Source organism: Enhydra lutris, unplaced genomic scaffold, assembly GCF_002288905.1.
Source record: "Enhydra lutris kenyoni isolate GAN:26980312 unplaced genomic scaffold, ASM228890v2 scaffoldscaffold19, whole genome shotgun sequence".
In the NCBI taxonomy this organism is placed as follows: Eukaryota; Metazoa; Chordata; class Mammalia; order Carnivora; family Mustelidae; genus Enhydra; species Enhydra lutris.
Window position 1 is genome coordinate 18,477,417 of NW_019154103.1, and position 22,110 is coordinate 18,499,526.

Genomic DNA, 22,110 nt, shown 5'->3' on the forward strand with positions numbered 1-22,110 from the left:
CAAAGCAGTTTTTATTCTTCACACCATTTGATTTCCATACCATAAAAATACTCTCAACAAAGATTTTTAAATAAATAAATTTTTAAAAATAAATAAATAAATTTTTAAATAAATATTAAATTTAAATATTTTAAATAAACAAAGTATTTTGAAATAATTCTGGAGTTATAGAAATGTTGAAAGAAAATACAGATAGTACATTTATGTCCTCTATCCAGTTTCCCCTATTGTTAACACCTAAAAAACAGATATCAAGTCAGGAAATGGGTGGAAGACATGAGCAGACACTTCTCCAAAGAAGACATACAAATGGCTAATAGACACATGAAAAAGTGTTCATCATCATTAGCCATTAGGGAAATTCAAATCAAAACCACATTGAGATATCACCTTCACCAGTCAGAATGGCCAGAATTAACAGGGCAAGAAACAACAAATGTTGGAGAAGTTGTGGAGAAAAGGGAACCCTCATACATTGTTGGTGGGAATGCAAACTGGTACAGCCACTTTGGAAAACAGTGTGGCGGTTCCTCAAAAAATTAAAAATAGAGCTACCCTATGACCTGGCAATTGCACTACTGGGTATTTACCCCAAAGATACAGATGTAGTGAAAAGAAGGGCTATATGCACCCCAATGTTCATAGCAGCAATGTCCACAATAGCCAAAATGTGGAAAAAGCCAAGATGCCCTTCCATGGATGAATGGATAAAGAAGATGGGGGTCCATATACATAATGGAGTATTACTCAGCCATCAAAAAGGATGAATACCCAACTTTTGCATCAACATGGATGGGACTGGAGGAGAGTATGTTGAGTGAAATAAGTCAAGTGGAGAGAAAGTCAATCATCATATGGTTTCACTTACTTGGGGAACATAAGGAATAGTGTGGGAGGACATTAGGAGAAGGGAAAAACAAAGAGGGAGAAATCAGAGTGGGAGACGAACCATGATAGACTGTGGACTCCAGGAAACAAACCGAGGATTTCAGAAGGGAGGGAGGTGGAGGGATGGATGAACCTGCTTATGGGTATTAAGAAGGGCACAGATTCCATGGAGCACTGGGTGTTATGAGCAAACAATGAATTATGGAACACTCTATCAAATACTAATGATATACTATATGGTGACTAACATAACACAATAAAAAAATAATTTAAAAAAATTAAACAAAATAAAAATAAAACATCCCACATTACCAGGGTACATTTGTGAAAGTGAAGAAATCAACATCTGTACGTCCCTATTAACTAAGTCCAGAAATTATTCATCTGTTTTCCCATTAAGGTCCATTTTCCATTCCAGGATCTCATCCAGAACATCACCCCACATACAGTTGTCATGTCTATCAGTCTCCTCTGGCCTGTGACAGATTCCACTCTTTGTCTCTTTTCTATGATCATGACTGTTTTGGGGAATATTGGTTAGGTATTTTGCAGAATGACCTTCAAATTAGGTGTATCTGATTTTTTTTTTTTTTTCATTTTGTGATTAGACCAGGGTTACAGGTTTTTAGAAGAATACCACAGAGGTAAACTGCCCCGCTTATCACATCATATCAAAGGGAATATGATATCCATGGTATATCCCTGGGGATGTTAATCTCCATCAGCTGGCTAAGGCAGTGTCTGCCAGACTTCTCAACTATGATCCCTATTTTTTCCCTTTCTATAATCTATTCCTTGGAAGTGAGTAAGGCTAGCCCACATTCAAGGAAGAAAAGTAGAACTGTGCTCTGCCTTGTGGAACAAAGAATACCTACATACATTATTTGTAATTCTTCTGTATGAATTTTTGTCTCTCTTCCTCCATTTACACATTTATTCAATCTTGTATCAGTACAGAATCAGGGATATTTATTATATAATTTGGGTTATAATAAATATTACATCATTTATTTTGTTGCTCAAATTGTTCCAGCAATGGCCATGGCTCTAAGCTCTTCCAGCTGGCTCCTATAACTGTTTGACATGCTCTTATTTTTTGTTTTTTAAATATTTCCCTATTTTGTGTTACCACAAAATGCGTGTTCTAGGCTTATCTTTTCCCTGCCACAGGCTAGAATCAGTCTGTCAACAAGTATTTAATGACCTTTTAGGCTCTTATTATAGCATGAGGCAAAAATTCTCACTATATGTCATCAGAGTTATATCAGAACTCAAAAAAACAAAAAGATAAACTTCAAATTTATTGTTCCAAAGAAAAGATATTTTTTAAAAAGTTTAGGTTTTGGGGCACCTGGGTGGCTCAGTGGGTTAAGCCTCTGCCTTTGGCTCAGGTCATGATCTCAGCATCCTGGGATCAAGCCCCACATTGGGCTCTCTGCTCAGCAGAGAGCCTGCTTCCCCCTCTCTCTCTGCCTGCCTCTCTGGCCTACTTGTGATATTTCTCTCTCTGTCAAATAAATAAATAAAATCTTAAAAAAAAAAAAAAAAGTTCAGGTTTCGAGATTTTGCATTCTAACTCAAGTTCCCGAAGAGAAACCAGCTCCTAGGATACATAATAAAGTAAACCAGTCCCTTTTCCTACAAAAGAATTATCTCAGAAGAAACACTTTATTTCTGTCTTACAGAAATACAACAAATCCATCTGTATGGAACATCAAAATACGCCAAAGAAAAAAGTAGTTTTTCTACCTCCAGTCTCTAGTCTCTTTCTGTAGGACATAAAGATAAGCCATCAAAAAAATAATTTTTTAGTACTCTTCAAACTGCCACACCAAATAAAACTCGACTCACATAAAAATACGGCATCTTCAAAATTCAAAAATAAAAAATGTTTGCAAATTCTCCGGTAAAATGGAAATGTCACATAATATGCATACTGGGCTAACAAAGGGATACAGGCCGACAAATTTCTAATTCATTAGTGAATATCTGAACACCATGTACTTCTGTGCAAAACAGAGCAAAACAGAAGATTTTTTAATAGCAAAAATGGCTTGGAGTGGCTCGAAAATTCTCTTTCCAATGAGCTGAGGTTCCTTCACTATAGTCATTTACAGTTCAAACTTAGAAACCTTTTAATCAGATACAGAGCAACCATCTAATTTTTAAGCAGATATATTATGTATAACAGCCGCTTTGTCTATCAGTTCAGATCATAAAATGCCACCTAACATCTACATACCAATTTAAGGTTTTCACATACTTTATCTCACTTGATCGTCACAACCCTATAGAACAGTAGCATGTATTATCACCTTCACCGTCTTTCAGATGAGAAAATGAGCTCAGAGAGGAAAAATGGCTTGTCCAAAATTATACCTTAATAGTACAGTGGGATTAATGGAATAGATGTAGTTTCCAATACCTGACTCAATGCTCTTTCAAAATCACCATACTTACTCTATGTGCCATATCAACCCTACAATATTCTAACCCCGCTCTTCCTTACCTTATAAAGAATAAAGTTAGGAATATAGAAATATGCTTTTGCCTTGCTTGAAATGTTCCTATGAAGGACAAAATGAAAACTAAATAAATAGGCATTCCTTAAACTTCTCTTCTATTAACAAAGGAACCAGATATAGATATTTTATTTCATTAGTACTGAGAAGACATGCAAAAAGAAAATGTCAGAAATTACTTTTTCTGCTTTTTAAAAAGAAAGCAATACTATAAGTTGCATTTTACATAGAGACTGAGTTTCAAAGGCAGTGGATTAGGCAAAAATCAAGTATAATAAAACATTTCCATTAAAAATACCTTCATTCACCTATAAAATACAGTACGACTGAATCCATATAATTTAAATATGCATCAGATGTAACACAAGTGTTTTTTCTAAAACATGCCTCTGGTAATTAAAGTGACTCAGCAACTAGAATTCTAAACTTCAACTAAGCATATGCAATACTTGGATAAAAATACCACTTGATACCCAAAGAAATGAAAACAGAGGCTTAAACAGATTATTTGTACACTCATGTTCATAGCAGCATTATTCACAATAGCCAAGAAACAACTCAAGTGTGCAAAGACAGAGGAATGGTGTGATGGTTAATTTTATGTGTCAACTTAACTAAGCCATGCCGTGCCCAGATACTTGGTTAAACTTTCCTCTGAGTGTGCCTGCGAAGGTGTTTCGGGATGAGATTGACATTTGAATCTGGATGAATATGTATATGATACTTTCAAACACTTTTGGAAAACTAACATAATGAAATTGGTTGGTTGCTCCGAAGGTCACTGGACAACGAAGTGGAAAAAATAGACAAATTCAGAATTCAAATTCTCAGCTCAAGCACATCATAAACAACCTCTAATTTTCTAAGTGTGTCCTGAAGGTAACTCTGATCTCCTGTAGCTGAATGGCTGAGATTGTTAAAAATCAAACACAGAAGCTCATACTGCAACCAGCTGAATTATAATACAAGCAGAACTACCAGCCTCACAGGTGTCCACTGTTAAAGAGAGGACAGTGACTGGGAAAGAATGGGGTCCTGCAAATTGGAATGGAATGCAGTTAAGGACAATGACTCTCTAAATTCTGACCATTCTTTGTCAAAGGAAGCTTTCCCACCCTCAGTAGAAGCAGTCTCTCTACCTTAGTCTGGGAAAATTAAACCTTTGTTTAAGGAAGCTGTCTCGCCCTCCCCTGAGGCTGTTGCCAGGCAAGACAAAGCTGATTCTTGGGGCACCTGGGTGGCTAGGTGGGTTAAGCGTCTAATTTCATTCAGCTCAGGTCATGATATCAGGTCCTGTGATCAAGTCTCACATGAGCTCCCTGCTCAGAGGGCAGTCTTCTCCCTCTCTCTGTCTCTTCCCCTCCCCCTTGCTTGTTTTCTCTCTCTCTCTCTCTCTCTCTCTCTCTCAATAAATAAATAAATAAGCTGATTCTCTTCAGGACCCACAGCCCAAAGCCCTCTTTGCATCTAGACTTTCAACTACACTCCAGTCATAGCAGACCACTAAAGGTGAGGTATAAAGTGTGACTCATAAGGAGGTACACAACAAAAGCACAACAAAAGAACTACCTGGTTTTTCGAATTTATACAGATAGAAATCCAGAGAACATGTGTGGGAATAAATATTAAGGGTATGGAACAATGGAAGGTCATGGACCTGGAAGGAACTGGATTAAAAAACTGGTACCAAGAAAATCTGGGAAAGAGTTATGTGAGTAAGTCCCCTCTGAAAAGGAAAAAGAAGTGAAAGATATCTGTGTCCCAAATTAACGCTCACCAAAAGGTGACCTCAAAAGAGTAAGATATTAATAATCAAGTGGATAAGATGACTCCTGTGGAGACCAGTCAGCCTCTCTCCCCAGCCACCCCTGTCATTGCCCAATGGGCTCATGAACAAAGTGGTCATGGTGGCAGAGATGGTTGTTATGCATGGGCTTATCAGTATGAACTTACACTCACCAAAGCCAACCTGGCCACAGCCATTACTGATTGTCCAATCTGCCAGCAGGAAAGGACACCACTTAGTCACCAATACGGCATCGTTCCTGTAAGTAATCAGTCAGCTACCTGGTCACAGTGGATTACATCAGACCACTTCCATCAGGAAAGAAGCAACCTTTTGTTCTTACTGGAATAGACACTTTCTCTGAATACTATTTGTCTTTCCCACATGTAATACTTCTACTGTATCTACTGCTCGTGGAGTTACAGAATGCCTTATCTACCATCATGGTGTTCCACATAGCATTGCTTCTGATCAAGGAACTTACTTCACAGCAAAAGAACTGCAGCAATGGTCCAATGCTCATGAAATTCAATGGTCTTACCATTTTCCCCACTATCCTGAAACAGCTAGTTTGAGAGAATGGTGAAATGGCCTTTTGAAGATTACGGTGCCAGCAAGGTGATAGAACCTTGCTGGGCTGAGCAAGATTCTTCAGAAGGCTGTACATACTCAGAATCAGTGTCCAATATATGGTGCTATTTTTACCATAGCCATAATTTACAGGTCTAAAAATAAAGGGATAAAATGGGAGTATCACCATTCACTATCACCCCTAGTGAACAAGGAAAGAATGTCCATTTTCTCACTATTCTCATTCAACAGAGTATTAGGAATCCTAGTAAGTACAAAAAAGGCAAGAAAGGGAATAAAAGGCATACTGTCCAATGTGCAAATGACATGATGGTTTACACAGAAAATATCAAGGAATCTACCCCCAAAATTCCTTGAACTATTAAATGACTTTAGGAAACTCGTAAAAACACGTAGGAAACACGTAAAACTTGATTATATTTCCATAAATTATCAGTTAATATGTGGCAACTGAAATTAAGAACACAACACTGTTTACAATCACTCTAAATAATTAAATCTTAGGGGGCGCCTGGGTGGCTCAGTTGGTTAAGCGACTGCCTTCGGCTCAGGTCATGATCCTGGAGTCCTGGGATCGAGTCCCACATCAGACTCCCTGCTCGGCAGGGAGTCTGCTTCTCCCACTGACCTCTCTCCTCTCATGCTCTCTCTCTCTCAAATAAATAAATAAAATCATTAAAAAAAATTAAAAAAATAATTAAATCTTAGGTATAAATCTAAGAACAAATGTTTACAACTTACATGTTTAAAATTACAAAATGCTCATGAAGGACATTGAAGATTTAAATAAATGAGAGACATAACAGGTCATGGACTGAAAGATGCAATAAAGATGTCAATTGTCACCATATTCATCTATAGGTTTAAATATAATTCTTATCAAAATCTCAGTTAATTTTTTTGCAGATATAATTTTACTCTAAAATTTATATGGAAGAGCAAACAACCTAGAATAGCTAATAGCTAAACAATTTTGAAAAGGAATAAAATGGGAAGAATCATTCTACTCATGTTTAAGATATACTAGTAATCAATTGAGTGTGATTATTAATGAAGATATAGACACAGATCCATGGAGCAAAAGAAAGAACCCAAAATAAGGCCACCCAAACACCCAAATACAACCAATTCATTTTTTACAAAGATGGAAGAAATAATTCCATGTTGGAAAGACAGTCCTTTTCACAAATGGTGCTGGTGCAAATAGACATTAACAGGCCCCCCAAAACCAACCAACCAACCAAACACCCACCTTGACTTAGATCTCCTACCTTCTATAAAAATTAACTCAAAATGTATCATGATGTAAAATCTAAAATTATAAAACTTTTAGAAGAAAACACAGGAGAAAATCTTCACAAACCAGGGTTAGGCAAAGGATGCACAGACATGGCACTAAAAGCATAATCCATAAAAGTTAAAACTGATAAGTAGACTTCTCTAAAGATAAAGTTTAATTCAGTTTGACAATTTGTTCTAAATATACTTTGCTATGCACTGTCACTTTATTTTCTATTATTTCCAATTTAACTCCTTCATTAATTGTTAGAAGCTCATGTGTACCAGGCTTTTTATTCCTATACTACCAATTAATTAAAAGATTCAGAGAAGGTAAGTAGCTAGTTCACAGTAAGCAGAAAAACCTGAGTTTGAATCCAGGCAATTTCACCTTTAGACCCTATCCATACTCTTTTTAGATACATCTAGTAGCTCTAAAATCCAGAAAACCTATGCAAACTCTTATATATTGCTTGAGAAAGTGTAAATTGGAACGACTATTTGGAAAATGTAATTTTCACATTATCAAGTAAGGCTGAAGATGCACAAAAAATCTATCTAGGAAACCCAGTGAGTCTATACACACATTCCTTCACCTCTCTCCTAAATCAGCCATTATTTTGAGAGTGCTAGTCATTTCCAGCAGCATACAAGCATACACTAAAACCTTCTACAGAATTTCCACAGCTTTCTCCAATTCCTCTCTTTCCATTTTCTATGGAAACTCTCCCATGTGGCTTTCATTTCCACCAATTCATGAAAACAGCTCGTTGTGATGATCACTAATGACCTCCACACCGTCAAATCTAAAAGTAATTTCTCAGTCCTCGTCTAACCTGAATCATTATCATGACTGAATGAATTACTCCCATTTTCTTCATTTGGCATTCAGGATCTCTCTCTTGCTCTTGGTTCTCAGACTATTTTACTAGAAATCCATTTTCAGCTTCTTTTGCTGGTTCCTCTTCATCTTCCTGACCCTAGAGTTGAGATGCATCAGGGCTCAATCTACAGATCTCTTCTTTTCTGTCTATACTGACATCCCTGGTGATCTCAATTAGGAGCTCTGGTCCTTTAAATATTACCTCCATGCTAATGATTCCTAAAATTTTCTATCTCTAACCCAAATGCTCTCCCAAACTCCATACTCAACTTCTTTACCTTTCCGTTTAAGTGACATCTCAGTTTAATATTTAATATGTCTAAAACCTAACTCTTGCTTTCCACTATTATCACCATAACTTGATTTTCACAGTTTTTTAAATCTAATACATAGCATCTATCTTAGAGCTTTTTAGGCCAAGAACCTTCAAATTTTTCTTGATTTCTCCTCTAACATCCCATGTCTAATCCAACAGAAAATCATGTAATCTCTTCCTTCAAAACATAAACAGAATCTGTCATCATCCTCTTTTGTTACCACCCTAATCCAACACAACATCATCTCTCACATTTGTCAGGAGAAAGCAATGCTCTTAGCCATTTCCCATATTTGAAGGTAAGGGCTAGTTACACCATCCCCTTGACAGAACATCAGCTCTAAAAGCAGGGACACGATGAGGCAAATTGTGAGCTAAGAAACTGGCTGTGTTGTCATATATATGCTTCAGGCTTTCATGAAAAGAGATAAAAGGTAGAAGGAGAGATTCTTGAGGTATCTTTATCATCCAGCCTCGTAAAACAGGACAGAACAGCAGTGAGGGATTCAGAAAAATGGCTGCAATCAAGATGGTCTGTGGCATTACCTGCAAAGCACCGTAGAGACCACAAAGACTCTACACTGAACAAGTAAAGAGACTCATTATCTGGCATAGTGGGCATCTCAACTTTAAGAAAATCCGTTGAAGAGATCTTTCAGTTCAACAAAGCACACTTATTTTAGGAGTAAACTTCTTTTAGACTGCAGACTTAAAAAAGTCTAGAACTCAAAATTCTCAAAGAATGTCTAAGGTAAATTCCCTCCAAGGTGTTAACATGGAGAGCCTTTCAAAAAATACCCCTAATTAATGCCACAAAGATAGAATACTGGATTATTAGGCAGATCATTATCCTAGCCTAGCATGACATTCTGATCAAAAAAATTATGATAAAGGCAATAGTCTTAACTCAAGAGACCTAGTGTTAGTTTTAGCATTAAATATACAACTTTGGATAAGAAAAGGGTTATGAATTCTTAGTTATAAAATTACATGATTTTATGATTTATTTACTGAGTATATACTCCATCTCAGATACTGAAACAGTTGTTAATCCATTACAGATGGATTAAAAACTCACATTCTTATTTTAGAATTGAAATGAATGGAAGATCACCTAAATATTCCTATGCCTTCATTAGGCACAATGAAAATACCCTGAAAAAGCAAAATAAGTATGTACCTTTCAGTGCTGTAGTCTTTTCTTTTTCATCTGGACCTCCCTGCTGGATTTGTGCCATGCTTATCCAAATTGGCAACAAAATTAAAGAGCTCAAGGAAATAGACATCAATCTTCAGAAGACAGTCTAGAATGAATGAAAGCAATAAATTAAGCTCTACTCAATCCTACCTACTCCATGAGAACTTCCTAGATCCTCCCATTTGGGATTAATCTCTCTATTCTGATTTCCCACTGCACTTTGTTGATGCCTATACCACAGTACTTATCATAGCCTGCCTTGCATTATAGTTATTTATGTATTTGTCTGGGTCAGCTACAGATTACAAGCCCCAGGATAGAGGTATCAACTTTTTGTCATCTTTATATCTCTCATGTCACCAAACACAGATACCTAAAGTCACTGACTAAACTCCCTATTTAAGTTTAGTTCTCTATCATCTAATTTTTTTTAAAAAAATATCTTCAGGTAATTCCAAAAGCCTGAAATTTCTTTTAAAATAAACTATAAGCATGTGCCAGTTACAAGATCAGAATGTCTTCCTCCCAGAAAAGACAGTCAGAAGGAGAAAGATAAAAAAAAGAACTTAAGAGTTACATAAAGCAACTCTAAGTTACCTCTAGTATAATTCAAAATACAACTTTAAGGGAAAAAAATTAGCCCTTTCAAAAATGAAACTATGCCAAATTCAATGTCTGGAAGCCATACTCTATAAATGGTACCCCAGTAAACAATCATGATATAAAATTATGATTTATTAAAAATCTAATCCTGCTCTATTTTGGCCAAAGGGAAGACATTTATACTATAAATCAATGGTTTTTCCCCAGGATGCCCATGAAGACCAAAAAAAAAAAAAAAAAATCACTATTCCTAAAGTTTAAAAGACAGAAATGCAACACATACAATAGAAAAAAATTTAATTTAGTCAATCCATGACTGTTAATGAAATTATATAAAAACCACATTCATGATCACAATAAATGAGACTGAACATTCCTCTGATCGAGGAACCCAATTTATTTGCTATCCACAAAATAAGGTTCAGTTTCCATTCAGAGGGATATTTTATAATTATCTTTACAAACTGAGGCATTTTCGTAATCAAGAGTATAGCAGAAAATACTTTAAAAAAATGAATACGGAGGGGCGCCTGGATGCTTCAGTTGGTTAAGCATCTGCCTTTGGCTCAGGTCATGATCCTAGGGTCCTGGGCTCTCTGCTCAGCATGGAGCCTGCCTCTCTCTCTCCCTCTGCCTGCCACTCTGCCTACCTGTGCTATTTCTCTCTCTCTCTCTCTGCCAAATAAATAAATAAAATTAAAAAAAAAAAAACCCTAATACTGAAATTTTAAACCATGAATGTTCCAAACAGTCATAAATCATATTGCCCTTATATCAATTCTAACTGTACGTTTGGGAGGTGGTATAAGAGGAAAGACCTTCTGGCTTCACCGTTAACTACACGTACCCTTGAAAAATTATTTAACTTCTCTGTCCCTTATTTTCAAATATGAAAAATGGCAATGATAACCATGTTTCCCTCATATTGTTACAGTGAGGCTAAATGTAAAATATTTTGTATAGTACCTGATGTGTATAATTAAGTGCTCAATGTATGCTGGCTTATGTATTTTTTAATTGTTATAAATGTATCACAGCTTCATCATTTAATAATAGCTCTGTGGCCAGGGACAAGACACTTAATATCCAAAATCTTCAGTTTACTCATTTATAAAATGTAGCTCAAGCAATAGTGGTTGAGAATTAGTATTATAGTAGGTATGTATAGCTCATCACTGCTATTACTAGCAGTAATGCTGTTTGTCAATGGAGGCTTCCTAATATGAATAACTAGAATATGAGAATATTTTTGACTGGGAAGGCATTCTCACTTAACAGGAAAGAAGTTGTTTCTTCTGTGAACAAGTAACTGAAAACTCTATAAAAGTACATGACAAAAATGTGTCTACATTACTTCAAGAAACTATAGCAGTTTGTATGGTAGGTGATGTATAAGACAGCAGGGTGCAGTGGTGAATTAAAAGAACAAGGTCACGGCCCAGGTGGTAGCTTAAATCTCTAGCTACCAAAACAAATTGTCAAATAGCTACTTATAAAATATATAAGACCTAGACTGATAATTACATCACATAAAATATATAAGACCTAGACTGATAATTACATCACATAAAAAAAATAGTTCTAAAGTTTATCTATTCATATGCAGGAATCAGTCTTATCTGTCAAGTCCCACAAGTTTGTGTACAGGTTTTACCAAGCAACTCCCTATTTATTATTCACCATCCTATAGCAGGAAATGAAGAGAAATGTTCATAATGAGAGATCCCACGCATTGCTCTCTGTTAACAATTCCACAATTAAATTAACTATCTATAGGGACTTCTTGCATTACTTACTATATCCCTCTGCCAACCCAGTATTTCCTCTAAATACAAGGAGTTAGGTTACTTTTCATTGGCTCCAAATTGTCTGATTTCTAAACAGAACAATTTATACTATTATTTCATTGTGACTGTTTTAATGAATGAAATTATAAAATTTTTTGGTGCTAGAGTAATTTTCAAGATTCACAGTTTAAAGTTCTAGAGACCTAGTGTACAGTATAGTGACTGCAATTAACAATCTTGCATTGCATACTTGGAAGTTGCTAAGAGAGTAGATCTTAAAAGTTCTCATCACACACACACACAAAGATGGTTAACTATATGAAGTGATGAATATGTTAACCAATGTTATTGTGGAATCATTCTACAATATGTACCTATATAAATCATTCCATTGTACTCCTTAGCCTTACATAGTGTTATGTGTCAATTATAATCTTAAAAAAAAAAACAAAAACAAAAACAAAAAAAAACCCCTTGGGAAAAAAAGCTCTATATACTGTACAATGTTTAATAACACATTACCCTTTTAGATTTTAATCTCCCTGAGGACAGGTACCATGTCTATCCCCAGCACATGTCTGGCATGTTTAGAACTCACTGGATATTTGTTGAATTTAAAAATGAATGAGTAAAAGATAGAGGAAAAAAAGAAAATGCACATTTTAAAGAATCATTTTTTAAGACTCTCAAAATTACACAGCATTTAATAATCATATTCTTATTTTATGAGATAACCAAAAAATACATGACACAATTTGCTGAAGTGATGATATATAAATTAAGAGACTACTAATTATTATCTGTGATCCTTAACCTTCTAGCAGCAGATGCAAAGCAGGTAAGCATGAAGCAAAAGCAATTTGTCTATTGCTCTCTTACTCACTGTTAGATTTTTACCCTCTCAAGTTATTTTCCATGGCTGTGGCACAGCTGGTGAAGCTAAATCAGGAATATTATAAATTCTCAATTTAGTTTTCCTGATAAAAATTCAGAGTTATAACCTGCATGACCACAGATAAACACTACTGAAAATGCAGTCAGCAAGCCGTTTGATACATTTGATATATATTAATATGTGCACTCAACATAGTTTATTTAGTATTATCTGATGGAGGTTAGGTTATAGGGAATAAAGTGGTAGAAGGTTTTTACTGATGCGAATTGGGACACAGTTGACATGTTGTATACTTCATGATAACCAGTGCTGTTTAAATATGGTTTCCTAGAAATGGTTATAGTATAAACTAGACTCAAAACATCTCAGTTCGCAATTTCATTCTGTGAACTACACAAAGCAATTATCATATCTTCTTTCCTCCTATGATTCCAACAGAGAACCCAGTATGTATAAATAAAGCTATAAATAACTTGTCATCTGTAATCTTTATCCAGTCAGCATTTCAAAACATGAAACAGTAGAACATTTCTTAGTTGCCCTGTTTGCTCAAAATATGGCATAAGCACTTATAATATGTATAGGAAAATACACAGATGCCTAAGTTTTCTACATCTGTTTGTTTTTAGGTAGGTATTAAATAGGAACTAGACATAGATGATTTTGCAATAGAAGGCCTTTCCACCTCACATTCTGAGTATAATGATGAAAGTATAAAATATATCACCAGACAAGTAAAACTGGGTTAATTCCCCATGACCTTTGGAGCTGGTTTGGTCTCAAAGAATCTATGCTTACTAAGTCAGGTTCTGGATATCCAGCTCGTAATAGCTTACTTGTGGAAGAAAGTACAGTAAGTGAATTGGTACAGAGATTTTCAAGAAACCAAAGGATTTACCCAAATTACAGTTAAAATATCCCTATTACTCAGAAGTTGCTCATCAGCAAAGGTCATTACATAATAATCCTGAATAGCTTATAGTTCAAGGTTGCAGCACACAAAAAATGTGTTTTGGAGTGTGTATATGTGTGCATGTGTGTATATGTAGACATTTATGGGCACTAGGGAAAAGACTGAGGAACGAGGGCATCAGGAAGAGCAGACATGGAAGACAAAGCCCAGAGTAATATGGGCTCTTGGTACATAGAAAATGCCAGCTCCTATAGAGAATGCTATCTACACTTGGCTCAAGGCTTAGCTCAGAGAAGGAATACCTGATTCTAATCTAATCCTTTTTAAAATAATTCCCTAGTTTATCAGACAATATCATATAGAAGGACTGGAATGAGAAAGTCAGCTTTTTAATCTCAATTCCACCACTTAGTAGCTGGGTGACCTTGTGAAACTCTTAACTTTCCTAACCTAAGTTATAGGAATAACAAAGAAAATAAGAGCACTTTCCTTTTACAGGGCAATTATGAAGATTTTATCAAAGAATGTATACAGGGGTGCCTGGGTGGCTCAGTCAGTTAGGCAGCTGCCTTCGGCTCAGGTCATGATCCTGGAGTCCTGGGATTGAGTCCCACACTGAGGTCCCTGCTAAGTGAGGAGTCTGCTTCTCCCTCTGTCCCTCACCCTGCTCTCGTGCTCTCTCCCACTCTCTCTCTCAAATAAATAAAATCTTCAAAAAAAAAAAAGGTATATAAAATTATGTTGAAAACTATAAATTTGTCTATAAATATTAGTAATCCACATCGTTTCAAACATAGTTGGGTTCCAATTAATTTGTACTCAAACACATAAAGGGGGGCACCTGGGTGGCTCAGTTGGTTAAGCAACTGCCTTCAGCTCAGGTCACAATCCTGGAGTCCTGGGATCAAGTCCCGCATCGCACTCCCATCTCCATGGGGAGTCTGCTTCTCCCTCTGACCTTCTTGCCTCTCATGCTCTCTCTCAGATAAATAAATAAAATCTTAAAAAAAAAAAAACACCACACATAAAGGGTACCCAAATCAGTACAATTTATAGGAATGAGAAACTTCTTCTCTCTTTTTTTTTTTAAACATTTTTTATTTATTTATTTGACAGAGAGAGATCACAAGTAGGCAGAGAGGCAGGCAGAAAGGCAGGCAGAGAGAGAGGAGGAAGCAGGCTCTCCACGGAGCAGAGAGCCTGATGCGGGGCTCGATCCCAGGACCCTGAGACCATGACCCGAGCCGAAGGCAGAGGCTCTAACCCACTAAGCCACCCAGGCACCCCAGGAATGAGAAACTTCTGATGTGTGCCATTTGGATGAGTTCTAAATAGAAATAATAAAGCCCCATTAAAAATACCTGTTGGGGGCGCCTGGGTGGCTCAGTGGGTTAAAGCCTCTGCCTTCGGCTCAGGTCATGGTCCCAGAGTCCTGGGATCAAGCCCCACATCAGGCTCTCTGCTCAGCGGGGAGCCTGCTTCCTTCTCTCTCTCTCTGCCTGCCTCTCTGCCTACTTGTAATCTCTGTCTGTCAAATAAATAAATAAAATCTTAAAAAAAAAAACCAAAAAACCTGTTGAGCTGACTTGGGTTTCTAAGACTCTACGTTAAAGATAATCATAATGAAATTTAAATTTTTAAAATATAATTTGTTCATATTTTTTCTAATATTATTAAAATGTGTGTCTGGAAAATGTTCAAGTATGGGAATTCTACCTTCATTTAGATAAAAGTTTGTTCAAAGAATACTGTTCTATTTCCCAACAGCATATATTAGTCAAAAAGTTACCAAGTCCTTTCATACACATTACTTTAGTAGGTCATCACCACCACTGTCGGGGTAGGAGAAGTTGACATATCTGCATTTTACAGAGATGAGGCATCCTGAGCTTTGAAAAGCTAAATAACTTGGCTCAGCCATCCCAGATGGTATGGGGATTCTAACTCCAGTCTTCTGACTCCTGCTTAGAAGCTCTTAAAACAAGCTCCTCTACCTGCATGGTGGAGTCAAACTACTTAAACTTTACAGTTTCAATTTCTAGTTTATGATAGTATGCTATCAGTACCCTTTCGTGTACTAATTATCAGGAAGTCTTACAATTTGGAGTCTGAGCAAGTTGGACATAGTTAATTATATAAAGATGAAACATGTCAACGAAAATTGTCTCAGTCTATTTGGTTTGCTGTTCAGAATTAAGATTGATAAAAATTACTGCTCATCATTTCCATCATACCAATACTTTGGAAAATCAAGTATCTAAAGAAAGAGTCAGAAGTTAAGGAATGCCAAACAGAAATATTTTAGAAGAAACTGAAAATGCACTACTGTGCCTTTTTAAGAGGTTCCAAAATTGGAAGTCATCAGGATAGGTTTCACAATGTTTTGTACCTATCAAAAAGACAAACTCAACAAGGCTAGAATGAAATCCTTAGAATAACTTCAAAACAATGCTAAAACTCAAACTAAGAAATTAAATGAGGACTAAGATAACTCTTGATTTTGAATCCCCTAAAAAGAAAAAAAAGGAATTTAAGAAGTCTAATATGAAGTTTTCATAATGTGGAGTGGAAATGGCAGAGGTATGGCTAAGGACAAAAACAATTCTCAAAAGGATACAATCAAAAATTTGGAAAAACAAAGTCATCTTGAAAAAATAGTCTCTTTTATATGGGTCAAGTATAAATGTCACATAAGCTACTTCAGAGAACTTGAATTCTATGGTATAACATAAACAATATAATAAAATACATAACTCCAGGACAAATTAAACTAGTAGAAACTAATTATACTCATAAGATTTCAAAGTTGCCAATACTATGAAATAGCAATAATAACTTACATGCAAAGCCTACATCAAATTTTCTCATTCTATATATATGCTTACCAGGATCTCTGCTAAATTATGTGAACTCAAGGTTCAACTTAGATTTTTAAAATATAATATGCATGTGATAGACACTAAAGTGAACCCCATGCCCAGATGCCTCCTTCAAGGGTAACTTGCTGCTCAGCGGCAGGGAGTACAGTTAGCAAAAAGCTTCCCACTGTTACCCACATCAGAGTCTGCCTCAGGTGCTGAGTTGCCTCACTCAAGGTCAAGCCTTTCCTAGGCTGACTGGCTTAGTCACTGACTGAGTCAAGTGGGAATATGGAGGCCCCGCCATTTCGGACTAATGCAAGACAACTCCAAGCAATGTTTGCTCCAGAGCTCGCCATCAGGTTGGTGGAGGTTTTGGTCAGACCTGCATTAAGTTCAACTTCTCCCTCCAACCAATCCCATTGTCCTCCTTTTTTCCCTAAGTGTTGGTCTTTAATAAACATCTTGCACTCCAAATTTTACTTCAGCACATGCTTCTGAAAAATCCAAGCTGTCACAATGTACTTTTCTAAATACTTTTTTTTTGAAAGGAAAACAAACATACAATCAAACAAAAAACTTTGTATGTTAAAGAGACAAGATGTATCCAGAATATATAAAGAATTCTGGCAACTCAACAATAAAGACAAATAACCTAATTTTAAAAATGAACAAAGGAAATGAATACACATTTCTCCAAAGAAAATATACAAATGACTAAAAAGCACAATACAAAAAGATATGCTCAACATCATTAGTATTAGGAAAATGAAAATCAAAACCACAATAAGAAACCACTTCGCACCCTAAGGCATTGCTATAATCAACAAGAAAGACAGTAACAAGTACTGGTGAGAATGTAGAGAAACTGAAACCCTCATACATTGTTAGCTGGAATGTACATTGGTATACAACCATTTTAGAAAAGTTTGGCAGTTCCTTAAAATGTTAAACAGATTTACCACATGACCTAGCAATTCCACTTTAGGTATATAACCAAGAGCAATGAAAACACATGTCCACACCAAAACTTCTACACAAATGTTCCTAAAAGCATTAACCATAATTCCCAGAAAGTAAATGTCTATTAAGTGATGATTAGATAAACAAATTATGGTATATCCATACAATAGAATAGTATTCATTAATAAAAATTAAGAATTAATACATGCTCCAACATGAATAACCTCGAAAACATTAAGTGAAAGAAACCAGCTACAAAAGACCACATATAATTCCATTTATATGAAATGACAAGAATAGACAAATCCATAGAAAGAGAAAGTAGACTAATGTGTTTTGGGTGTTGGGGGTGGGGAGGGAGTAAAGAGTGGCTGCTAATGGGTATGAGGTTTCTTTTTGAGTTGATGATTCCAATAGTCCAAAAGAGATAAATTGGAATAGTGTACCTCACTAAGTATTAAATGGTTCTCTCACTCCATCTCCTCTCTACAGCTGTAATGCCAAACATCAAGGCACAATGCACTCTCTTCTCTATTCCTTTTATGAAACAAGAGTGCTAAGTGGACTTTAGGCAGACTCATTTAAAGAACTTCTCTCTTCAAACGTCCCTACCACTCTACCATCCCTCCCATCAGAGCCAGGCTGGCAACCTGCTCTACTTAGACATAAGGGGCAAACTCAGTACTTCCTAGGTATAAAAGGTAAACATCATATATAAAGTTTTTATAAATTAGAGTGCTCTCATCTAGCTGCTTCTGGTTCTGTGCATTGTGGGTTCTCTGTCAGTGGTAATTTACTTCCCTGGCCTGTCACTACTCCTTACATACATACCCCTTCCAGTGATTCACTGATTTACTTTGGATATGATTTAGTTAATTCCTTGACCACACACCACTTAATAACACCCCAATTTTACCCAATTTCTAACAAGGAATGAAATTTAGTAATAACTGCTTTATTATTATTATTATTATTATTATCAGAACTGATTCCACATATTGTATTAGCTTATACTTCAAAGTTAGAAACATACCATTTGCTATACAAACAAAAATTAAAGCATTTAAGCATATAATCAAGCAATTTACTCTTAATGCCAGTAAGCTATACTAATAACAGCAACAAAGTTTAAAGGTAAAGTTAAGCTTTGTGAAGACCACAACTGTACTGCAAATGAGGCATTTAAATACCACTCATTATCAGTGCTACTGACAGTGCATTCCTTGTTGTTTACTTAAGGGGAAAATCTCTGTGAAGCCTGATTTTACCTAAATTTATTAATAACAATGAATGCCATCACTTAAGTGCCTTCAGAATAGATTTTTTTTCACTACTAGAATTTCCCAATTCTTTATAAAGTGATAGTACTTTCTAGAATTTCATGTTTGTACCATATTTCAACACCTAATCGTGGAACCAAGAGGCAATGAATTCAGAAAGATTTGGGGAGGCTCTATATTGTTGGTGATACTACAAAATCTGATCTTAAAAAAAGAGAGCTAGGAATTTGAAATCTCAAGTCATCATTTTAAACTACCATATTAATTACAGTGGTTATTTACTTCATTCAGAGAACAATACACACAATTCATACCTTGCCTAAATTAACAAAGGATTTAAGACAACAAAATTCTCTTGTTCCAAAGGCAAAGGGCTTTGAACCCTCTTGGTTTCTATAAAATATTTTTTCCTCAACAAAGACAACCCTTACTTAGCCACACTATTAATTACAGGAAATTAACTCTGTGGCACTGAAGTCGTCAGCACAAGGGCACTTTGTGGAATGTTAAGCCATTTATGTTATTAGACCTATGCTTAAATACAGTATGCCAGATGGCTCTCGTTACTATTGTCTACATAAGCACAAAGTGGTAGAATCCCTTCCTATGATCATGAGAGTCAAGAATTTTACAACTAGACTTCTCTTCCAACATTATAGCTATGTCCTCTGAGTGACCCTCCTATTGAGAATAACTAAACTTAGAAGGTATATTACAAAACTCAGAATATCTATAAATGTTGCTCACTAAATTATCATTAAGGAAGAAATAATAATTTCAATATCTGCAGAAAAAGTATTTGATAAAATTCAATACTCATTTTTGAAAGAGAACTCATAGCAAAGTAAGAAAAAAGGAACACCCTTAACATAATAAAGAGGTTCAACAAAATAAAACAGAAATACAGTAAAACTGCTCTTCATGGTAATATATTAAAAACATTCTCTTTAAAATCAGGTACCAGGGGACACCTGGGTGGCTCAGTTGGTTAAGCAGCTGCCTTCGGCTCAGGTCATGATCCCAGCGTCCTGGGATCGAGTCCCACATCGGGCTCCTTGCTCGTCAGGGAGCCTGCTTCTCCCTCTGCCTCTGCCTGCCATTCTGTCTGCCTGTGCTCGCTCGCTCTCCCTCTCTCTCTCTGACAAATAAATAAATAAAATCTTTACAAAAAAAAAAATAAATAAATAAAAAAATAAAATCAGGTACCAGAAAAGAATGCCCATCATTACCACTTAACTATTTCCACTTCTAATCAAAATTTTCTGGAGGTTCTACTAGTATAAAATATGGAAAAGTAAATGAAAACGTATCAGAATTGAAAAAGGAAAGTTTTTATTTGCAGATAATATGACCATATAAAACAAAACAAAAGAAGAAGAGCCAAGAAATAAGACTTCCTAGAATCAAAAAACAAGTTAAGTCTATTATTAGGAATAAAAAGAGAATTCAGCAAGATGGCTGAAGTGATTTATATATAAAAATAAAGTGTATTTAAATACCACCAACTATCAGTTATAAAAAAAAATCAGTTACAAAGCATGGTTTTTTAAAAAGAGGTACCATTCATAAATGCAAAAAATTAAAACCTACATATTAAGAATAAATCTAACAAAAGATGTGTTAAACCTATATGCACAAAATGATAAAATGTTACTGAATGACATAAATGAAGACAGAAATACATGAAGAGATATATCATATTCATGGACAGAAAAACTCAATACTGTAAAGATACCAGTTTTCCTCTAACTGATAAATGGATTCAATACAGTTCCATTCAAACCTAACAGAACTTAAAAAACTAATTCAAAAAGTTTTATAGATGAACAGCCAGAAATAGCTGACATGCCTGAAGAAGAACATTATAGAAGAGTTGCCTTACTAGGTATCACCATAACTAACACAGTAAGTCGTTAGTATTGGAATAAACAAAACGATTTATAGAACAGAACTATAAAACAGATCCACATAACAGACTGACGTGACACAGATGATACTAACGTATCACTGGGGAAAGGACAGATTTTTCAATAATTGGGACAACTGGTTAACTATGCAGTAAAAAAAAAAAAAAGAAGAAGAAGAAGAAGAAGAAAGAAAAAAGATACCTATCTTACTCCATACACAAAGATCAATTTTGAATGCACAAAGGGCATAATAAAGCAGAACTTTAAACTTTAGGGAAAAATATAGGAGACTACTGTTTTGATGTTGGGGCATGGAATGAAAATGTGATGAGATATTATTTTACATTCCCTAGACTAGAAAAAATTAAGAAACCTGACAATACCAAAAGTTAAAAAGAGTGGAATCTGAGAAATATTTCTATTCACACTTCTGATCAAAAGATAAATTAGTGAGGGCATCTGGCTGGCTCAGTCAGAAGAGCATGTGACTCTTAACCTTGGGTTTTAAGTTCAAGCTTCACACTAGGTGTAGAGATTACATACACAAACAAACATACAAACTTTAAAAAATTTCAATCACCATTAAAAAAATATATATATAAGTTAGTGTAAAAACATTAGAAAAATTGGCATGAGATTTCCAAATGAAACTTATCATCTCAACCCATTAATCCCATATCTTAGTTTACTGCTTGGACTTATACATGCACATGAGGAGACAGGTGTGTAAATGTTCACAAAATATTCATGTCATCACAAAAGCTGGTTTATTCAATACCTATAACTGCATAACAAATTACCTCAAAATGTAGTTGCCAAAAATAATAAACCCTTATCATAATCTCTCATGGTTTCTGTAGATCACAAATTTCAAAGCAGCTCAGCTGGGAGATTCTGAATCAGGTTCATGAGGTTGCAGTCAAGATATATTGGCCAGGAGGCACCTGGGAGGCTCAGTGGGTTAAGGCCTCTGCCTTCGGCTCGGGTCATGATCCCAGGGATCTGGGATCGAGCCCCGTGTCGGGCTCTCTGTCGGTGGGGAGCCTGCTTTCTCCTCTCCTTCTCTCTCTGCCTGCCTCTCTGCCTACTTGTGATCTCTGTCAAATAAATAAATAAATAAATCTTAAAAAAAAAAAAAAATATATATATATATATATATATATATATATATATATATATATATATTGGCCAGGTCTGCAATCATCTGAAGGCCTGGCTAGAGCTAGCGGTGACTCATTCACACAGATAAATTATCGATACCAGTTGTTGTTAGAAGCCCATGAGTGAGGTAATGAGGTAAAGAAGAATCCCTCATGGGCTTCTTCACAGGTCTGCTTGAGGATCACCACAACATGGCTTGAGAGAGAGCCAGGAGAGCAAGGGGAAAGCTGTCAAAGTCTCATCACCACTTCCTTGACACTCAACTGGCACAGAGGACAACC

General features: G+C 35.8%; 1 protein-coding gene across 2 annotated transcripts in view; it reads right to left on the minus strand.

Annotated features, from left to right (window-relative positions):
- Positions 1-22,110, minus strand: part of LOC111148361 (family with sequence similarity 172 member A) — a 419,289-nt gene that overhangs the window by 372,605 nt on the left and 24,574 nt on the right. Inside the window, exon 2 of one of the 2 annotated variants that reach the window (XM_022504857.1) lies at positions 9,445-9,568. The exons of the other annotated variant lie outside the window; for it this stretch is intronic. Coding sequence (XP_022360565.1) covers positions 9,445-9,550 — 106 coding nt within the window. The 5' untranslated portion in view covers positions 9,551-9,568. The remainder of the gene's footprint in view (positions 1-9,444; positions 9,569-22,110) is intronic. 2 annotated transcript variants of the gene reach the window in all.